The sequence below is a fragment of the Puntigrus tetrazona genome, chromosome 20 (assembly GCF_018831695.1).
Source record: "Puntigrus tetrazona isolate hp1 chromosome 20, ASM1883169v1, whole genome shotgun sequence".
NCBI lineage: Eukaryota > Metazoa > Chordata > Actinopteri > Cypriniformes > Cyprinidae > Puntigrus > Puntigrus tetrazona.
In genome coordinates, this window is record NC_056718.1 from 17975429 (window position 1) to 17997413 (window position 21985).

At 36.6% G+C, this 21985-nt stretch overlaps 2 protein-coding genes across 2 annotated transcripts; one reads left to right on the forward strand and one right to left on the reverse strand.

Moving 5' to 3' along the window:
• Positions 1–867: 867 nt before the first annotated feature.
• On the forward strand, positions 868–13744 carry elp3 (elongator acetyltransferase complex subunit 3). Its single transcript, XM_043220231.1, has 15 exons — positions 868–1023; positions 1492–1591; positions 1671–1809; positions 1914–1984; positions 2515–2578; positions 2677–2745; positions 2932–3086; positions 5850–6011; positions 6453–6579; positions 10962–11155; positions 11328–11418; positions 11502–11567; positions 11653–11880; positions 12072–12153; positions 13099–13744. Exons 1-15 carry the CDS (start codon positions 1002–1004, stop codon positions 13173–13175), a joined length of 1647 nt encoding a protein of 548 aa, XP_043076166.1. The 5' UTR covers positions 868–1001; the 3' UTR covers positions 13176–13744.
• A 139-nt stretch (positions 13745–13883) lies between these two features.
• On the reverse strand, positions 13884–19834 carry si:ch211-63o20.7 (Serine/threonine-protein kinase pdik1l-B-like). Its single transcript, XM_043220232.1, has 4 exons — positions 19690–19834; positions 18202–18894; positions 16847–17072; positions 13884–15997 (listed from the first exon to the last, which is right to left on the reverse strand). The coding sequence occupies exons 2-4, from the start codon at positions 18814–18816 to the stop codon at positions 15765–15767; spliced, it is 1074 nt and encodes a 357-aa protein (XP_043076167.1). The 5' UTR covers positions 18817–18894; positions 19690–19834; the 3' UTR covers positions 13884–15764.
• Positions 19835–21985: the final 2151 nt, after the last annotated feature.

Genomic DNA, 21985 nt, shown 5'->3' on the forward strand with positions numbered 1-21985 from the left:
GTTGCATTTATTCATGCTCAGTTTCCCGTTTTGCATGGCATTATGGACTTAGTGCATCATGTGTAGGCTATTTAGCATAGCCTTTATTAAACATTTGCAGTCCTAGGGTGAATAGATAAATGTCATTTTTATGCCAATGTTCCCTAAAATCAACTAATAACATGTTTTACTTTAATTGTATATAATTAGTCGTTAGTTTATATAGTTATTTATATTATTTTCACGATGCAGCTCTACAGAAAATTTTATTTTTTAATTTGCATTTTATTAAAATATTGTATTAGTTTTATTTGTATTAATAACATTATTATTACTGTTTTGTTATTATTATTATTATTGTTTGCGTGCTAAAATGTACAATGCACAATTGTGTCTGAATATGATCAAATTGTAATCTTCAGTTTAGTGTTGCACAGCTGTGGAAACAAATCCCTAGGCCTGGATCATCCTAAATATAGCGAGTTACTACAGTAGTAAGACATGGATGGGATAAATATAGCTTCAAAAAACTGCACCGCAATTATTATAATTTGTTAGAGAATCAGATATCAGTCGAGATTCATAATAGCCTAGTTAATGCCTAGCGGCAACTTTGAAGCATTCACGATACTCTGTTACAATAACCCTATTATGGTACTTATAGCAATCTCCAACGGTATTATTCCTTACTAAATAATTTCCATATCACTTAGTATGAGGGATTTGTATTAGACAATAGCCCTGTAGGACAAAACAGATTGTCCAGAGATTGCCTGAACGCTAGAGGTCCTCAAGTGTACTGCAGAGCTCAGCTGCCGTGGCAAAATGCTTGTCGTGACAGCTTTACGACATTTGTACTTACATGTGTTGCTTTACGACAGACGCAATCGCTTTACGGAAGACTGTAGCATGTTCAGTTCACTGATGTTGACGTTTTAATCCGTGCCTTAATGAAATAACTAACTGCACATTTGAGTGTTTGTCGTATACGGGTTCTGGATTATTTGTAGCTTGTTTCCAAGATGGGAAAGCCGAAAAAGAAGAGTAAGTATTCACGGCTAAGTTTAAACGGAACGTTTTCTGTTAGCTGGTGAAGCGTGTTCTGTAACTTAATTTATTAAGACTTGGGTAGTGTATGGTCAACATCGTGTATAAGGGAATATTATATTTAATTTAAATTTAAGTAGTTTCGTAAATGTCTGTCACTGTTAACTCCATGTGAGAGAATCCTTTTTTTGGATATATTTTGTTAAAAGAAGCATTCATTTGGAAGGTAGCTACTAATTTTTTTTACTAAGTTTTGTTACTATTTCAAAAGTACAACACAAGTATCTGTCAGGATATGTGTTTAAATATACTTGCATTTTTGGTGTAGTTTAAGTTTATGAAAAAAAGCAACAGTCAGTCTGAGTAACTAGTTCTGTCCTTAGCATTAGTGACTAGTGACTAGTGACTGGTGTCTGGTTGGTGTTTCTCTAACATTATCTGTCCACTTATCTTTGTCCACCGCAGGTGACTTGAGTCGTGCAGAACTGATGATGATGACAATTGCAGATGTCATCAAGCAGTTGGTTGAGGCCCACGAACAGGGAAAAGATATTAACCTTAACAAGTCAGTGCATTTTTAAGTTTCAGTTTCCATTTTTTTCTTGCTGGATAGTAGTAAACTAAGACTGCTAATATTTTTATAGAGTCAAGACGAAGACATCAGCCAAATATGGTCTCTCTGCACAGCCGCGGCTGGTGGACATCATTGCTGCAGTGCCGCCTCACTACAGAAGAGCCTTGGTGCCCAAACTGAAAGCCAAACCCATTCGGACTGCCAGTGGGGTAAGGATGGCATGTTAGCCCTTTTGCTATTTGTATTGAGGTGGTGTATCATAATGTAGAAAATGAAACTGCTTCACAGATTTTAATTAAATATTTCTTTGTAGATTGCAGTTGTGGCTGTGATGTGCAAGCCTCATCGCTGCCCTCACATCAGTTTTACAGGCAACATCTGTGTGTGAGTATGACCCAAATAATGTTCCCTTGTATTTCTTTTACACTACCGTTCAAAAGTTATTATTCTTTTTTTTTTTTGCTTTCCCACAAACATCAGAATATTAGATGTAAATATGCATGCATATACATGTAAATGCATTGAAATAGTGAATATTGTAAATAGTTGTAATTTTTACTGTATTTTACTGTTTATTCGATCAAAGAATAGTTTGTTCTTATAGAAATAAGAAATTTTTCACGATAATAAAAATCTGGACCAGTCCCTAACCTTTTGAGCTGTAGGATACATTTATTCATTCAGTTAGTGCTTTTATACAAAATGACATGAGTAAGCATACAACACAAGCTATTCACTGTAAAGAATAGCATTATGAACCTTATACAGTACATTTTCCATGTGAGTCTGCATCTGGTTCAAGCAGTTAGTATTGTGTATCAGTTGGTGAGGGAACATTTATGAGCAAAATATAATGATAAAACCTGTCTCAGTTTTGATGTTCATTTGGTGTTTGTTTTTATTTGCCCAAACAGCTACTGCCCAGGGGGTCCGGATTCTGATTTTGAATATTCCACACAGTCTTACACAGGATACGAGGTAATTATCCTTCTGCTATCACGCATGTTTTTTATAGGTTTTGCACTGATGTTACGCTGTATGCTTCATTTTGATTGTCTGTTCCCCCTCTTACCCAGCCCACGTCAATGAGAGCCATCCGTGCACGATACGATCCTTACCTCCAGACTAGGCATCGAGTAGAACAGGTGAGTCATCTTCACTGTGCCTATTCATCAGCATTTTTGCAACTGTACAGTCAAAATCTTAAGGGATCATGAGCTACTTAATGGTTTTGATTTTACGGTGTACATCTGCAAGGTTGATGATCCTCTCAGCTTTTCCACTCATTAGATGGTGTTAACGTCATTACGCTGCTGTGTTTGCACATCTAGCTCAAGCAGCTGGGTCACAGCGTGGATAAAGTGGAGTTCATTGTGATGGGAGGCACATTCATGGCTTTGCCGGAGGAGTACAGGGATTATTTCATCCGTAACCTCCATGACGCACTGTCAGGACACACGTCTAACAACGTCACTGAAGCTGTCAGGTACCAGTGCCCCATGATAAACTTTTCTGTCACTGATAGAATCAGGCCTCCCTTAATTATGTGTTTTGTGGGACAATTTCTTAGTGCCAGGTAAAGGCCAGGAACAGTCCATCAGCTGTTGGTGACAACATCCTTAGTGGATATATATATATATATATATATATATATATATATATATATATATATATATATATATATATTAGTGGTGAAACGGATCGGATCATCCAAAAAAGTTTGCTTTTTATTTATTACTAAAAAAACTTACTTTAAGGATTTCTGTACCGCAGCAGAAACTGCTAGCTTAATTACTCAAGTCAGTAATACTAGAACAATTGCACAAATTACAAGCATAGATGAACAGCCCTGCAACATAAAATTATAGGCGATATAAAGACAGTAATAGTAGTATTCAGGTGCAGAAATTTTAAGTGTAAACTACACAAAAAACACTTATTGCATAAGTTAAATAAAGATTCATCTTTGTTAAAGCTGTTGTGTTGTTAGCAGACCATATAAAGGTATTATAGGTATTTCTAACCTACTGTCTCTTTAAGACTAAATGCATGGACCTATTACTGAAACATTTGGTTTCTTTAGTCAACTGTATACATTAACTTAACACATGGACATAACTGTGTGTAGATGCTTAATTGTGGTGTCGTAATTGCGCCTCTCTCTGTAACATAATATATTAAAATAACGTAAATTAGAAATGTAATATTTCTTACATACAAATGCATTTACCAGTTTTAATAAATTATTATTTAATGATGACAAAGGTAGTCTTAATGTAAAAACAGGGTGATAAAATTATATATATATATATATATATATATATATATATAAAATATATATACGTTAATATTGGCCAGTGGCTGATGTAGCCATTGTGGCTTCAGAAGTAATTACACATAAATGTATTTGTCTTCAACCCATTACACAACTGGTCCAAGATCAGTCAATAAATGCAGGAATTAAAGTGCAAGAGTTAGATGAAAGCATGGGGGATGAAGCAGCTGTGTTGTCTTATGTGTGTCTAGGGAAAATCACTAGTTAATAAGCTCTGACTTGGGACCAGTGTTTTTGTTGTTGGATAATAAAAGTCAGTATAAGCAAAATGAACAAATGCAGGCCTTGGATCAGTTAAGGCACAGTGCCAAAAGCCTCCTGGTGAGCAAATTTGGTAGTGTGGCAGTATTAGGAGGCTTTTGGACCAGTCTTCCACTATCAGAGCAGCTGCATTGGCTCTGCTTTCTGCCTAGTCACAGAACAATAAGACAGAATGTGGCATTTGGGCTCTTTGCTTAAATGATGATGACAAGATAAAGAGTGTTATTAGTCACATCTCCTGATATGTAATTGAACAGTTTAGCCGGCATTAACTTGCACATTCATGTCTAAGCAAGCAAATAAAAGCATCTTTTCATTTTGACCATTAGTCTACGTCTGCCTAAAGGAGACAAATGTGATTTCACCAGAATTAAAAAAATATATATATATATATATATTTGTTTGAGATCTGATATCTTTTCAAAAAGGCTTTGCGTCAGCTTTGAACAAGTGGTGACTCAGATGCTGCTGACCACCCCGATGACATCAGCTCCGTGAGGAAAGCTAACGTTTTGAAGTTAGAATGAAAGACAAAAGGGATAATTGCTAGATGCGGATGGACTGCCACTGCAGGGCGCTGTTAGTTTATTTGTGCTACTTATTTTCTTGATAAGAGAGCGAGTGTGTGTGTGTGTTTGTGTGTGTGTGTGTGAGCGCACGTAGACAGAGGTCCACAGGATTGTCGGCGCATCACAGCTTATCAGCGGGTTTGTTAAGATGACACGATTGCCATAATTGTTCCGGCGGCTAATCAGCCAGAGATGGGGGAGACAACAGTTCGATTTCAGACCCATTGCTTATCTCAGCAGAGGATGCGTGTGTGAGGGAGAGAGAAATAAAGAGAATAAGTACAAATGAGAAACGCTCTGTTGGTTTCATAACTATATTGTCTAAAATCTAGGGATTTAACCAGGAGCTAAATGGAGAGTTTTCTGGTTTTTAAATGTCCATTAAAATTTCAGAACAGTGTCTGGCATGACTGGAAGCCAAAATCCATGCATTTCAGAATTATTATTAAATTGGTGCAAACCAAAGCAGTTTGCCAATTGAAACCAGTTCAGTCGTAAAATAGTTTGCATATTATCATCAGAGACTAATAGGAAGATTTTTCCATTTTATTCAGAAAAAGATAGAGAGAGGGTGATTTAATTTTGTAATATTATGAAATAGTATTACAATTTGAAAGAAATGCTTTCTATATATATATATATATATATATATATATATATATATATATATATATATATATATATATATATATATATATATATATATATTCCTATGATGGCAAAGTTGAATTTTTGCAGTTTTCTGTGTCACATGATCCTTCAGAAAACATTTAGTGCTCAAAAAGCATTTCTTCTTATTATTATATCTAATTATTTGTATTATTAATGCTAAAAACAAATCCTGGAGACCATTATACATTGTGGAAACCATTATACATTTTCTTTGAGATTTCTTAATAAGAAAAAATGTAAAAGAATAGCATTTATTTGAAATGTAAATCTTTTATAACATTTTAATGGCCCTTTTGAACAATTTAATGTGTCCCTATTCATTTCTTAAAAAAAAAAAAAAAAAAAAAAAAAAAGGAATGGATACATATGTGAAATTGTATCAGAATTTCTGAGTTGTTTTTGTTTTCCACAGATACTCTGAACGCAGTAACACCAAATGTGTTGGCATCACGATTGAGACCAGGCCGGATTACTGTCTGAAGAGACACTTGAGTGACATGCTGGCCTATGGCTGTACCAGACTAGAGATCGGCGTACAGAGTGTTTATGAGGATGTGGCTCGTGATACCAACAGGTCAGTGTCTGTTGCTTTTATAATAAGGGACATGCCACAGAAGATGGGGGTTTGGTAATTTGGATAAACTTGATTCTGGGATGCTATTAGCGTAACATCAGTGTTAAGACTTTCAGTGAGTCATTTTGTGCTCAGATTTTGGCTCATATTGGTAATTGCAGTTTGCTCGCTTGATTACGTGTCATTTATGAATCACTTTTAGTAGACTTAGCAACTATGCTAATTACTCTATACTCAGTGGTGTAGTTGTAAGTGCTTTGCTGAATTTAAGTTTTTAAAAACATGATTAATTACAACGTACAGCCATATGACCACATAATTTTGTTTTGGTGATTTATGTTTTTTCTTAAAAAACTAAGGATGATATTTCTTTATGAACTGCATGTATCTTGGGCAAAGTTATATTGAACTTATGTACTTTCTGAACTTTACTTTTTACAGAGGACATACAGTTCGGGCTGTGTGTGAATCTTTCCAACTGGCTAAGGATGCTGGTTTTAAAGTTGTAGCCCACATGATGCCAGACTTACCCAATGTCGGTATGGAAAGAGATGTGGAGCAGTTTATAGTAAGTACTTCATGGATCAGTGCAATTCTACTGAATTTACCTTTAAAATCTGTCACCAAATGATTAAGCGTGAGTCATGGAGTCATTTTATATTTTGGTAAAGTCATTGGTGTCATTTATATTAATATACAGTACCACTCAAAAGCTTAGGCGTAGTATAAAAAAAATCTATACTTTTTTTTTTTTTTTTTTTTTTTTTAAGAATGCATTACATTGATAGTAATAGTAAAGCGATAGTAAAGATATTTATGATTAAAAAAAATCTCTTCATCAAAGGATCCTGAAAAAATTATCAGTTCACAATAATAATGAAAATATTAAGCAGCACAACAGTTTTCAATATTGATAACAACTGTCAAATGATTAATCGCATCCAAAATATATATGTATGTGTACTGTATTCATTTATATATTTATATTCTTATGTCTAATTATTTTTAATATATAAACATGACATAGTTTTCTTAAATATATACATATACATATTTTGAATGCAATTAATTAAGATTAATTGTTTGACAGCACTAATAATAAATGCTTCTTTTTGCTCAAATCAGCATATTGCAGTTATTTTAATTTATATATTTTTTACCATATTATTTATATTTTAATCTAATAAATGGAGCATTGGAGAGAATAAAAGAATTCTTTAAAAAAATCCTACCAGACTTTTAATGGTAGTGTATATTTAAAAAAACACGCCATGGCTGGTTTGATCATACGTCACTGTTTTATTATTTTATTTTTTTTGGTAATAACCATGCAACATTTGAACACATGGATAAAATTTTAAGTGAAGAATGTTTTCATTTTTCTTTCTTTATTTTTTGGGAACACAATGTAAAATTCTGCCAAACATTTCCTTTGGTTTTGTTTAAATAAAGTAAGTCATGTAGGACACAATTTTAATTCTAACACATAGTGCACAGTGCTACCTCAATAATCATGTTTGGATTACTTCAAATAAGCCTCAAGCATAAGCTTCAAGAGGATTATGGGAAGTAGTGCTTTGTAATTTAAGGTCCTCAAACTTACAAATGTTTACTCGGTAAGTTCTTTTAATGTAAATGAACTGAGAAGCTGAGAGACAGACAACTGCAGAGGGTTATTTAAATGCACGGGTTTATCTCTGTATACCTCACAGGTTGTGCAGGTGGTTTTCAAAATGTCATTTTCATCAGCTAAAGGACTTCAATTAATCAACATTTCTGTGAAATAGCTGTTGGGATATCCGAAATTTCCATATTACTTTCAGTTGCTCTGATTAACTTTGACTCTCGAAGTATCAGAAACTACTGAGCCATAGTCGTCATCAAGCAGGCGTTCCAGAAGCATTAGGACAAGAAATAAGAAATCATAAAGTTTGAATAAACACCAAATAGTCTCCCATATCACACAGCCCTAGATTCAAATGCGGAGAGGCAAAAAGTAGTGGTACGCATGAGAGATGTACAGTACAGAAACACCCTAACATCTCTATCCTGAGGAGAAATCTGCTTTTATTGGGTGCAGTAGCTAATTGTTACATAGCAGGAATGATGGGTGAATGTAAATGAAGTAGGGAGTGATGTACCATGGCAGGCTGCTTTTTTATAGCCTCTGTCAGTGTCCAGCTGTGACGCATTGGTTCGCATTATCAGGGGCTTCATTATGTGAAGCGAATAGAGCATTCATTATGGTGGGTTTCATTACCGAAGCATGGAGATCCAATCAGTGACTGCGCTCTGGAACCCATTCAAAGTGCTTCTCTCTGAAAGACTGTATTAAACACCAACCGGGAGCAATCCAGGTGCCAACAGGTTTCTTTGATGTCTTAAGCGAGCACTGTCAGTGCACGATCTAGGGAGTTTAGCAGTTTTAAAGCAGGTGATTATTTCCCATTAGGAGAACAGAAGAGCCTACAATGACGTTAATGTTGCATAAGAAACAGCGTGATTAACTGAGTGCAATTATATAAATAATATTTTGCATTAACAGTCACATAAATGCCACTTAACTGTAGAAGAGAACCATTAACTTTTTATTGCAATCATCCAGTCTCTAGAGTCTCGGAAGGCATGCGTCTCTAAAGCTAAAAGTCTTTGCTTAGATTTGTACGTTGTTGTACCAAGCCCACATTACACCTACCTCATTCCCCCTGGGAGGCTCTTACTGCCTCCACACTGCAGCAATCAACAGCCAGCTCCAAAATATTTGGACAGCCAATAGCTTTTTACTCTTTATTTGTACAATTTGTAATTGTAATATTGCAATTACAGGCTAAAGGTACAAACGGTCTATTAAAATATTCCTTTTTTTTTTTTTTTTTTTTTTTTTTTTTTACACACTTGTGACTTTTTTTGGCCGCTTGTTTTAATGTTAGTCTAACATAAAAAACAGCATTTGGAGGCATGAATTTACAGGAGCTCCTATTAGTGATTTATTTATGGGGTTTTTTTGTTTTTAAAACAAAAGTTCTCTAAGGGTTTAGAATTATTCGTGCACCTGACTTATTTATTTATTTATTTTTATTGTGGCTTTAGGATAGGGATGCATCAGTTTTTGCAGAAACCAATAATACAATTAGTTATGTTATAGTATTTATCGTTAACCTATAAATGGCCAATAATACTATTCTGGCTGTCACCAATAAGATGGTTAATTATTTTGATGTCATGGCCAATCGAAAAGTTATCAATGTTGAAAGTCTGCATGACACTGATAAAACTGTGTTATTTTTTATGTTAATCATCATGTTATAGCTGTTACATTATAATGACCGGTATTTAAATTCTGCAAACCTTTTTTTCTTTCTTTCATTTAAAAAAAATAAAAATAAAAAAAATGTATGCATCACCATACAATATAAAAATGTACTCTCATGTTGATATTTGCTAAAGATTCTATTTAACTATGTTATTAAATTAACGTTATTCGCATTTTGTACTCTCTGAAGCTACAAGGCAAGACACCTCTTGGTTTCTGTCTGTAGATTTGAGTCAGCACGACCACATCCTAGCAAACTCGCTTTCAATATAACATTCAGTGTTTGTCACTGACGTAAGTCCCTGATGCTTTGTTTTCCACTTCATATTCCCAGTGATGCTTTTGCCTTTTTAATTACATTGAAAAGCACCTACTCAAAGAATGGGTTTGACAATAATCGGCTCATTGCTTTACCATTCCGCCTATTAATTCCACCGGCGCTTTTTGGATTCCGTTTCAGGCACAGGTTTGAGTGTATATTAATTGGTCTCTCACACACCTGTTGTGATATCTCTGTGATAGAGAGCCATTAGAAGGCAGTGTGTCAGAGCTGGAGAGAGGGAGATTAATGGCTGTGGAAGGTGGTCTCTGACCCCACCGCTATCAGCTCTCCTCCTCAGCCAGCGTGTGCCCACACAACCTCACCTGTGTCACCCACCAGCAGCGCCCGGCCGGTTTATCTCACCTAACCTGCTTTCTCTGATGCCCGTGCTCTCCTCTTTCCCTCCCTCTTCCGTATTTGCTCGCTCATTCTCCGTCACGCCTCCCCCCACCTTTCGAGACGGGAACCTGTCTGCGCTATCTCAGGACGAGTGTACCGAGGAAAGGAGCGTGGCTCAGTGATAATGGAATCCCATTACTGACTCGTCCGACTCTCACTGCTCACTTATCAGACTGTTTGCAGGCTCCCCTCCCTACATAAAAAATAACACTCAGCGTAAATATATCACACAAAGGCTCATTTCATTTGACTCTTAGAGTAAGGAGAAGCTCAAAGCGCATGGCTAGTCGTGACTCAAATAATCCATCATTTCAATTTGTCTTTTAAAGGCAACTATTTTTGTCTGTTTGTGCTATTTAGAGTTTAGTCTCATGCAGTTTTAGTCCGAATGCACCAGTGTCCAGTTCGATGATTCACTTGTGTGTCAGGATGCAGGACAGTACCAATTAAATGACCACTGACATTGTCTCTTTGATTGTAATGGTTTCGTTTCTGAGTGTACTCCGTGACCCCTGAGCTTTTCAAAGTGACATGGGTAAAAAGGATTCACTTACAATTACACGTTAAGTAGAAGACATACAAATTCAGTGATTGATTTACCAGTTTACAATCTGAACAATTCTTGAACTTAGAATTTTCTCAGGAACTAGTGCCTATACTTTCTTATTTAGTTTATCTCATTTAGATATCTAATTATTGTTGAGGAAAATATTGTACCATAAGTGAAGTCTTTATTATGCTTTAGTTTTATGGCATTGAGATGGCATTTCTAATCAACTGCATGTATAACATCTCCTATTTTAGTGACATTGCTACAGTTCTTCTGGATTTAGTCTGTCTCGGTTTCTTTACATCATTCCAAACAAACCGAAATGAGCTGAGCTGCTCTGCTAAAACATATTTTGTCTGTCACCAGGAGTTTTTTGAGAATCCAGCATTCAGACCAGACGGGCTCAAACTTTACCCTACACTGGTGATTCGAGGCACTGGACTGTATGAGCTGTGGAAGACGGGCCGCTATAAGAGCTACTCTCCCAGTGCCTTAGTGGATTTGGTAGCACGAATTCTAGCACTGGTCCCACCATGGACTCGTGTGTATCGTGTACAGAGGTAAGATTTACATGTTACATGTTTTTTAGATACCGAGATTACAGTAGCCAATTCTCCTGTCTTCAGTGACACATGCTTCTTCCTGTTGCCCATATTTATTATAATGTAACAGCCATGTTTTTTTTTTTTTTTTTTTTTTTTTTTACAACTTATGATCTCTGGCCTCTTTCAGGGATATCCCAATGCCGTTGGTAAGCTCTGGGGTGGAACATGGGAATCTGAGAGAGCTGGCATTGGCTAGAATGAAAGACATGGGCACTGAGGTATCCTTAAATCATCAATCATCCAGTTTGTTTGTTCTACGAATTCAAGGCTGTTAAGGGCAAGCTGTTGTTGATTCTTGCAGTGTAGAGATGTACGAACCAGAGAAGTGGGCATACAAGAGATTCATCACAAAGTTCGACCATATCAGGTCAGTCATTTTTTGTGTAAACAATTAGCAGAAACTTTAAGCCTATTGAGTTAGCGACTGAAAATAATTTCTGCGCTTCTTGTAGGTCGAGCTGATCCGCAGAGACTATGTGGCTAATGGGGGCTGGGAGACCTTCCTGTCTTATGAGGACCCCGAGCAGGACATTTTAATTGGTCTCCTGCGTCTTCGTCGCTGCTCTCCACAGTCCTTCCGGCCCGAGTTGAAGGGTGGCGTTTCCATTGTTCGGGAGCTGCATGTCTACGGAAGTGTGGTCCCTGTCAGCAGCCGAGACCCCAGCAAGTTTCAGCATCAGGTAGACACCTTATTTCTGCCAGTAAAACACTGTTATGATTTGTCATTTAATAATGGTTAAAATGCTAATCTAGACAAATGTGTGCATTTTAATATTAAATTTTTATTCAAGGCTTTTGTCTTTTCGTGTTTTACATAGTCTCATTGACTGCGCATTCTAATGTTCTTTTTCTTTTTGTGTGCATTTGTAAGGGTTTTGGGATGATGTTGATGGAGGAGGCCGAGAGGATAGCCAGGGATGAGCACGGCTCGAGCAAATTGGCTGTTATCTCAGGTATCAAAAATGTTCTCAGCGTTAACGGAATGCCACATTCATTTTGTTGGTTCTTCTCTTGCCCTCGCCAGAAAAGAATGAATATGAAATTTTGACATGCACCTCCCCAAATCAGCTGCAGGACGGAGATAACAGCAATTGGAAAATAAATGAAAATCTGTATTCATATTATTCAGGCTCTGACGCTTTAACGCGAGGGCATGATAACTTTTGTACTCGAATGTCTGACAAAGAAAGCAAAACAACTGTAGAATGTATTGGAAATACAGTGGGGTTTTCTTTGACTCTGCATGGCTACACTGGCTGAAATAACAGTTCCTCTCAAATGGGTGATATTCTTTTTCCTTCAGTCAGAGCAAATTCATTAATATCAAGATAAATATTAATAGAACAATTTAAAATAACTATGTGTGTGTATATATATGTATATATATATATGTGTATGTATATATATGTATATGTGTGTGTGTGTGTGTGTATATATATATATATATATATATATATATATATATATATATATATATATATATATATATATATATATGTATATATATATATATATATATATATATATATATATATATATATATATGTATATATATATATATATATATATATAATGTATGTATATGTATATATATATATATGTATGTGTGTGTGTATATATATATATATATGTATATATATATATATATATATATATATATATATATATATATATATATATATATATATAATGTATGTGTGTGAGTGTGTGTGTATATATATATATATATATATGCATGTTGAACATTTGATAAATGCATTTTTTTGGGATTTCATGCATGTCTTTGGTCCAAATAACATACCTCAGGGTGCCTCCATTAGAGCTTGTCATATTGAAAGAAAGATTCTTTTCTACTGTAAATATGAATTTTTGGTCATTGTTCATGTTTTTTGGTTCAGGTGTTGGAACAAGGAATTACTACAGAAAAATGGGTTATGAACTGGAGGGACCGTATATGGTGAAAAACCTTTATTGATGCAGAGAGGAATCCCTGGAGAATATCGTCTGACATGCAGGACATTGACTTCAAGGAGATCTTTACACCCCACCTATAATTGGACTGAGCATAAGGACTACAGAGAGCATGTGTGTGGTCAGCACAAAGCAGACTGCACTGTTCTGTTACATGCCAGCCAAAGAGAGTATTCTGTAGTCCTCGTATGAAAACCATGATGCAAGTATCAGTGCTTGTTAGAAAGGTACACCACTTTCCCTTGGCCTTAGTATACTTGCCAGTGCATTTACTTCTTTGGGATAACACTTATTATTTTTGGTTTCTACTGGCAATATTGGACATAATGGAAGAAACAAAAACTGCTGAAGCTTTGAGTTATCCCATTATTAAAGCGCATATTTTTCATGTGGATTTGGGAGGGAAAAATAATTTATGCTTGCCGCTTGGCACACTTGATTAATCCACCAATTTTTCCTGTTCTGTTAATTTTGAAGATGGATTAATTGCATTTTCGTGTTTTCTTGGCTGTGCATTACAAGCATTCATCTGGTAATTTTTTTTTATTGTTAATAAAAGATATTTATCCAGGATTTCAGTAATTAGCACTTGATTGTACATTGTCATAAATCGCATGTTGGCATAAAGGCAGACGATTTGGATGGAGTCGAATAGACATAATAAAGCCATCACTGAACATTCAAAGGAATTTAATGGGTAAGAAATCATCCACGGCGCTCTCCTGTCCAGCTCCGATATGAAAAACCATTGCCAAAATGATTGAAATTCAATTGCTTCTATTTTTGACAGAATGAAAAGTTCACTGGAACTACTCTGCTGCGTTTTAGTGCCTGTCACCACACCACCAATTTCTGAGAAATGTTGTGCGGTGTGGCGAGAGCTCTCCTCCGCAGGAGACCTCATGATATGTCTGCTGATGGGTTTTTACTGCTTCATTTGACATTGCAATACCAGATTATATCGCTATCTCTGTCTGTGAGTCAAGGTGTCAGGCGAATGATGACCGACCACCCTTTACAGCTAAGCTCAGTCAGATCATACTTGTAAGAGGTTTGTCATTAAAGAAATGGCTTCCGATAAATGGCAAGATGTTGTTTTGCCACCACCCCATAATAAAGGAATGATTTAACAATGGTTGATCTCATAATTTCCCGGCACAGACCCTTTGTTAGGACATTAATGGCTTAATAACCTCATTATTAAAACGATGAAAAGTGAACATCAAAGTGTCATCCTACACACCAATCAGCAGCTTTTGCTAAATCTCAGTAAGTTTTAACTAGACAACCCCGTAACAGATTTCGTTAATTACACTGACTCATAACAGTCATTATTCCTCTAAAGTAAAGTCTTACCAATGCAGAATTAATACTGATGCCGAGATGATGACCTCAGAGAATGAACGAGTGCTGTGTTTAGATAATGTGCATATTTCGCCACCGAGGTCAAGATGAGCCATAGCAGCGTTTCATTTGCAAACCAGCGAAGCGTGAGGAAAAGGGCAAAGTGTCTCCAGAGATGGAAATGTCACAGATGAGATCCACTTAGAAGGATTCTCAGAAGCTTTATGTTATTGCCGGTGAGGCTGTAAGGTTTCGAAACCCTTGAACACTCAAAAATCATTAATATTCAACTTTGGCATTATTATTGGCCTTCAACTTGACTCTGCTCTTTGTCTTGATCACAGAGATCTGTTAAAAAGAAAAATCTGCTGATTTAGTTACAGGTTTTTCATTTTCTAGACCTGAGAACTACAGAACACAAATTGAGCCAAATATTATTTGTCCATCACAAAGACAGATTTTAATTTCCTGTGGAAGATGGAGCACTTTCCTCAACTAGAAAACCATCTGAAGCATCCTGTAGAGACAAAGCCACCTACAAGACAAGACTGGCCACTAAAGTCACAGAAACCATGACAGTCCTGTCTTTGGAAACAAGCAATCTGAATGATTGATACGTGTGCCATTTTTCACAGATACACATTACGGGAAACAAAATTATGTTCCCTTCAATCTAGATATTGAGCATGTGCCTCCAGCCATGAAACTTCAAAGGTTTCAGTCATTTTGACTTTCTATAATTACACTGCCGCTTCAAAGTGGCGATTTGTGGTGTGACCATTCTGAATGCTCAGTTTCTCGTGTCTAGCTGCGTCTGACAACACAACTATAACCGATTATGACTGGCTATCCTTATAAGCATGAAAGCTGTGTTACTCTACAGATAAATCAAGTTTGCACAGGGAAAAATGTGTTTTTCCACACAATACTGTGTCGTTTCACTTGTTTTATATTCTTTAGTTGACTTATCAATAAATACCTACAATTAAATTAATTGAAAACATCACAAAATAGAGCAAAAGCTTAATTACGCTAATAGGGCTGCACAATATTGTGTGAACTTTTCATTAACCTGTGATAACTGTATAAATATCAGGCAGCCCTGTATACTATTTACACTGAAATGACAGAACAATTCATAAAGCATCACACAGTAACAGACAAGTAATTCAAGACAACTTTTTTTGGCTTCATTTTCAGGTTTTTTCGGTGTATAAAGGAGACTGCTTGTTAGCATTCTGCTCTGAGATCAGTGCACCTCTATGGCTCGCCGGACTCTCTCCTCCAGTTGGTCTGCCGTGGGCCGGATGTCGGGGTCCGAATCTAGCATGTCCATCAACAGCTCGCACACAGCAGGGTTTGGAGGCGGCGGCAGCGGCGGAGCACGTCGTGCCCTCATAGGGATGATCAACTGCAGGTCTGGATTTTGACACAGAGCCTCACCTAACGGGAGGAGCCAGCGGCCTCGCATTACATATGCACCTACAACACAGAATAAACAGGAAACAGATGTTATGCTTAATCAATTTTCAAGCGTTTTGTGAAACAGGTCCTGCATTCATTCCTGTCTGAGCAGTTTCCTTTGATCTCCTAATTGGTGCATTTGAATTTGCGCTATTTGTTATAGTGCAACGAAACTAAAAAGCAGCAGTAAAAACCAGCCAGTGCATTTCTTCAAAGCACATGCTTGCCACAAACTCATTATTATTCACAAAACTTCAAGGCAAACCCACCACACAGAGAGGTTAATGGGTGGAAGGATGTTAATTGCCCTTATATAAATAAGCTGCAACATCTGACCTTTCTGTACGCCTGCTAGCAGCGCAGAAAGTCGCTGGGTTCGAGTAATTACTGAGGACCGTCTGAATAGCTTATGCACTCCATCCAAAACCTGCATCCTCGGACCACTTTAGTTTATCTCAGCTATTACGCATTAAGATAATGGGCTACTATGTCAAGCGCTGAACAACAAAGCTTTCACAGTAGTCTAAAGTGGTCTGGATGAGGTAACCAGTAAGAGGAGAAACTGAAATAGCCACCTGCCTGCCAATGCTAGTAAAGCGAGGCTCTGAAAATTGTCAGATGTTCTATTCCTGTTTCTAATTTTATTCCTATTTCTGCGAAGTAGCTGTGACAATCAGAAGATGGTGGGTTTTATATTAATCTTCAAACCCATCTTAAAACCTCATTTACTGCATATACAAGTTTCATTTTAATCATAACAATACATCCACTGTGGATCTAGATTGATTAAATAACAAAACAAAAATATTAAAAACATTAAATGGGTATTGCTAAATGAGCCAAAGAATCCCCCTCCCCTGAACTAACCCAGTTGTTCTTGATTGGTGCCATCTTCTAGGAAAGTGATTCTCTCCAGCACAGCCCAGAAAAGCACACCAAGAGAGAAGATGTCAGCCTGGGCTGTGTAACTACGACCTGCCCAAACTTCTGGAGCCATGTAGAAGTCTGAGCCGCAGGTAGAGGAAAGAGCCAGTCTACTCTGGACACCATCTGCAGGATTGTCCACCATCTTACTGAGGCCAAAGTCTGCCATCTGTAAGACATAAGCAAGAAGTTAACATGGTTTTAATAACTAGAACCATCTTTTAGGTCTTTTTAGATTTTAAGTTGTTTTTTTACATGCATATTAACTTAGCTATTAAATGTATCTAGCAAAATATATATTCTATTAAACTTAACATTTCAAATTAACATTCATATGTATTGAAATAATTTCTTCACTGCATAGGACTGAACCCTAACTTTAAAAAAAGAAAAAACAACAACACAAAATATAGTCTAATATTATTGACAAGACTTATGGATTTTTTTTCACAGCAGTAAAGCCCAATATGCTTGCATTGAAATTATTTTAACATTTAAAAAAATGATTTTAACAACTATAAATAACTAATTTAAGACAAGCCCAGGGCAACTTACTCTCCACTTTGTGCTATGCCTAATATTTGACTGGTACACATTTAGAGCACAATTCATCTGTCGCTTCAAAGCACACTGCATTGATTGTCTCTACATGCAATGAAACGTAAAAACTCATTATTTTAAACTTTAGAAGAATGGGTTTTAAGATAATCCATTTCAAACTTTATCAGTAGGGTGATTGTTTTGGTAGTATTTGTATTGATTAACAGAATAGGCTTAAAATGGTCAGGCACATTTCTTGATTCTACAAAAAATTGTCTGGGGGGAAGAGGGACAATGGCAATAATCCAAACACATTTTCTTATCATCCATCGCATAAAATATTCTCCGGCACTTCAAACCATGAATTGCCTCTTATGTTGTAGGGCAATACCAAAGGCTTTTTTATCATGCAAACAGAAGTTCAAAAGTACTTTTGTAATGCTTTGTTATTTATCACGGCCAAGTTACAAGTGGAAAATTTTCCATGCCTCCAGACTAATAAAAATTCAATAAAAAGAGAAAAGGGTAGGGGGAAAAAAGGCAATGTGGCTCTACAAGCAATATAGACCATTTCAAAAGCAACATGAAAGCTTGTACGAATGCAAACTGGGCCCATGACAATTGCACTTAGATTGACTCCGTTACCCATTAGCATTTAACCAATATTATTATTTCTCAGATGTACATGCTTGTAACATTTCAGTTAAAAGAATAATTTGATATAAAAATGTATATTTATACTGAATCCTTTTTTGTACCTTCATGACCGGTCCTGTTTTAGTAAGACAGACAAGAACATTATCTGGCTTTATATCACGATGCACTATTCCATGCCTGTGCAGGAACACAATGGCACTGCTGAGCTGTTGAACCACTGCATTGTTGCACTCAGCGTCCGGCGGCCTGGATAGGATGTACTGGCTCAAATCGCCTCCTTCACAATACTCCATCACCAACCAAAGGGCAAAGCAACGTCTGGGAACCTCCTCTGTGGATATCAGCCTCCTCTTTGACCTGGAGGGATTCCTCAGTTGGGTTTTTGAGTCTTTGTCCACCACTCTTCCTTTGAGAGCACTCTCCACTAAATCTAAAGGGAGCCTCCCTGATTTCAGGGGCTGCAGTGTTCTAGGTGCAGTCTGTAAGAGGCAGTTGTATAGACAGATGACATTGGGGTGGTTTCGTGTTGTGATTCTCATAGCCCACAGTTCCTGCAGGTAGAGCTCTATACTCTCTGGGCTACAACATGGTAGACGTTTAATGGCCACCGTGTCGCCCCTCTCGCCCCACCAGCCAGTCTCTGTTATACGTCCCTTGAAGACCACTCCATAACTGCCTCGCCCCACTTCCTGTTGCAAAGTGTAGATATCGTCCATCCTAGCAGTCTGTTTTTCACTGCATCAAATGCGAGATTTGCGAGATTTCTCAGCTGTCGAGTGTTTTATTTCATTGTTCTGATATTACAAGCAAAGCAAAATAAAATTAAAAACCATAACTACAGTGGTGTACACACACACACACACGTATGTATATTTATATGAGTGTGTGTGCATTTTTGTGACAAATCAGGACATGAATTTGTATAAGACACAGGTATGACATAGGTATTACAAGGTGAAGGTGACTTTTCAGGACATTACCCCATGTCCTCACTTTTCAAAATATTTATAAATCATACAGAGTTAATTTTTTGGTGCAAAGTCTCCTGTAATGGGTAGGTGTAAAGCAATAGACCGTATAGTTTGTACACAAAAACAAACGTGTGTGTGTGTGTGTGTGTGTGTGTGTGTGTGTGTGTGTGTGTCTGTGTGTGTGTGTAAGCACATACACACAAACACACACACGTTGGTATGTGAGATTTATTAGGACTCTCCATCTGCGTAATTGTCCTATACCAACATTGGCAGTGTCCAAAAAACCACCTTCAAATTGTAATACCTCTGTCATACCATGTCATTAAACAAATTTGTGTCCCCATAAACCACAAAAACCAGCACACACACACTGACATGTGAATAAAGCCCTTTAACTAAACAACTCAGCCTACGTTTTCAAAGTTAACAATACTGGATTAAATTACTTATAATTATAATTAAATATTGTCTTATTATACAAAAAAACATTCATCTTTCAAAGTAAACCCATTTACTTACATTTATTCTTATTCCTTTACAACAGCAGAAAGATAGACGTAATCAAATTATTATTTACACTACTGTTGTTTTTGTCAACAATCTGAATGAACTTACCCATGAAACCGCGGTTAACGGAAAGTTATTTTGATCCAAGTATAATTAATATAATAATATATAAAAGGGTTAACAGCGTGTTATCTCAACACACAATTATTACAACTTGAACAGCAACACAACAACGTACAAAGTAAACAGCACTTCCGTAATAACTCTTCCGTGTTTTTTAGATGTTCGCGCGTCTGGTACTGTTCTGCGTTTCTATTGGTCAATACCTTTGCAGTGGACCGTGATCACCAATAAGATACGAAAACGTCACAACACCGATTTAAAATTGACCAGTAAAATGCCACCATCCCCTTTCAACAAGGCTCGTGTTACATGCCTTTAAAGGGAGTTATTATTAGTTTTTGAAAATACGGAGAAAAGTAACTAATAATTACGTAACATTATGTCTGCGACTTTTTTGTGTGCAGTTTGGTTTGGTTAATCATTACAGCGCGACTGAGGTTAATCTCCGAAACTTTAGAGTCAAAAGCCATTGAGAGACAAATGTGCTCAAAACACAAAAATGTTACTATAGCTGTTGGGCAAACAAGTGAGCGCCAAAGCACACATACGTTTACAATACACAACTTCAAGGTAGGTAACATTAGATTTATGTACCTAAAAATCCTGTAGGGACAAGCTGTTGTGATTAAAATGCTTTACATTTCTACAGTTTGTTATTTAACATAATTACTTGACATTAAACTTCATTTTATTTTAATCCATCACTTTTTAGATTTAACCGAAAAGCCTATCCAGGTTCCACTTTGACAACTTCCCCCGAAAAATGTATTTTGACAGAATGTACAATCCAACCCCGGTCGACCCTTTGTACCCTGTTAGAATCATGGATTATCCGACTTTAAATTTGGGATTAAACTGTTTATAGAAATTTTGGGTTAAAAGCACTAAAATCCCCCATAAGAACTCTTTCCAACTTTTAAAGTGTGATAAAATCACTGACACAAGGTGGCTCTTTAATGCTTGCCTAAAGTTACCTAAATGTCAGACACAGATAAGGAAATCTCCATGATAACCCAAGAACATCCCTTGACTGTCTGACCAGACTGTCACTCCCACATCCTCACATTACAGAAAATACTCAACCAATTATTTTCTTCTTATTTTATTTCTCTGCTAACTATAGCAGCACCTATGTCTTACCAGTAACCAAAGAATTTCTCATTCTCCCTCATCCACTAAGTGTCCTGAGATATGTTCCCATACGTACATTTCCTAAACTTTTCAGAACTAGATCGATTTTGACTTAATTTATCAAAATAAATGTACAATATTGGCTCTCTCTCTCATTCACAGACTTTGTATTCCATATTTGTATTCTTATGTTGAGTCATGTCTTTGGGTTATTCTGCTGAAATCAATTAAGTGTCTAGTATTAATAGTCATCATTGGAATTATTGCCAAGGGCCTCCCATAAAACATACTGGTGTCTCCCACAGGGATGTGGACATGCCTCAACAATCTTCATTGCCTCATATAACAATAAAACTTTGCTCTGGAATGATGAAGGGAACGAAACAACAGTGACCATGGAGGCCCCCAATCATTCTGCGTCACAGAGGTGAATAAGCCCACTCGTATAATTGCATATCTTGCGTAGAACTGACTTCAATTTTACTCTGAGGTGGTGTCTCGCCACAATACATTCAGCTTCTGGTTCTGTGATTCAGCCGCTGCTGTAATATGATGTGGCACAGAATCTGATGAGTTCCTCTGTAGCGGCATGGCACATTTCTGTTTGTTTTTATGTAATGTTTCATTCCAGTCTTACGGCATGGAATAGTATGCAAATGCATGGGACAGGGACTCAGGTGATGGGTTATTTTGGTTGTTTATGATTTAGGAATGAGTTATCAAAGACTGTATATTGGACGCATCACATTAATAATTGTGATGCTTATTGGTTAATTTCCTTAGTGGCCTAAATTCATGACACATGCTTTTTATAATCACTATGTTCATTTAGAGATTAATTACAAATCAGGATTTGTGTTTATTTTTGCATCTAATCCATGTTATTTAACAGCCTCTGAAATGACATGATTAGTGAGATCAAAGCAAGCTATTGTTACTTAATTGGTGCTCCTTTGCAGACATATATTAGCTACTGGTCTTACCCAAACAAATTTATTTTTCAACATGCTTTTCCTAATGCTGAAACACTTAAACTTTTAATGCCCATTCAAAGTAATTATTAGCTTCAACACAATGTTACAGTATTTCAATTTTCCTCAACGCTTTGGTTAAGGTTTTTTTGTTTGTTTGTTGGTTTTTAGGACTTTTT

Excerpts from the sequence above, each read along its gene's own strand:
- elp3 (XM_043220231.1), top strand. The coding sequence starts at position 1,002 with ATGGGAAAGCCGAAAAAGAAGA. Across the intron at positions 1,024-1,491 it reads GGGAAAGCCGAAAAAGAAGA|GTGACTTGAGTCGTGCAGAA; the intron begins GTAAGTATTCAC and ends TGTCCACCGCAG. Across the intron at positions 1,810-1,913 it reads CCATTCGGACTGCCAGTGGG|ATTGCAGTTGTGGCTGTGAT; the intron begins GTAAGGATGGCA and ends ATTTCTTTGTAG.
- si:ch211-63o20.7 (XM_043220232.1), bottom strand. The coding sequence starts at position 18,816 with ATGGACGATATCTACACTTTGCAACAGGAAGTGGGGCGAGGCAGTTAT. Across the intron at positions 17,073-18,201 it reads AAACAGGACCGGTCATGAAG|ATGGCAGACTTTGGCCTCAG; the intron begins GTACAAAAAAGG and ends TATGTCTTACAG. Across the intron at positions 15,998-16,846 it reads CACCAATCAAGAACAACTGG|GTGCATATGTAATGCGAGGC; the intron begins GTTAGTTCAGGG and ends TCTGTGTTGTAG.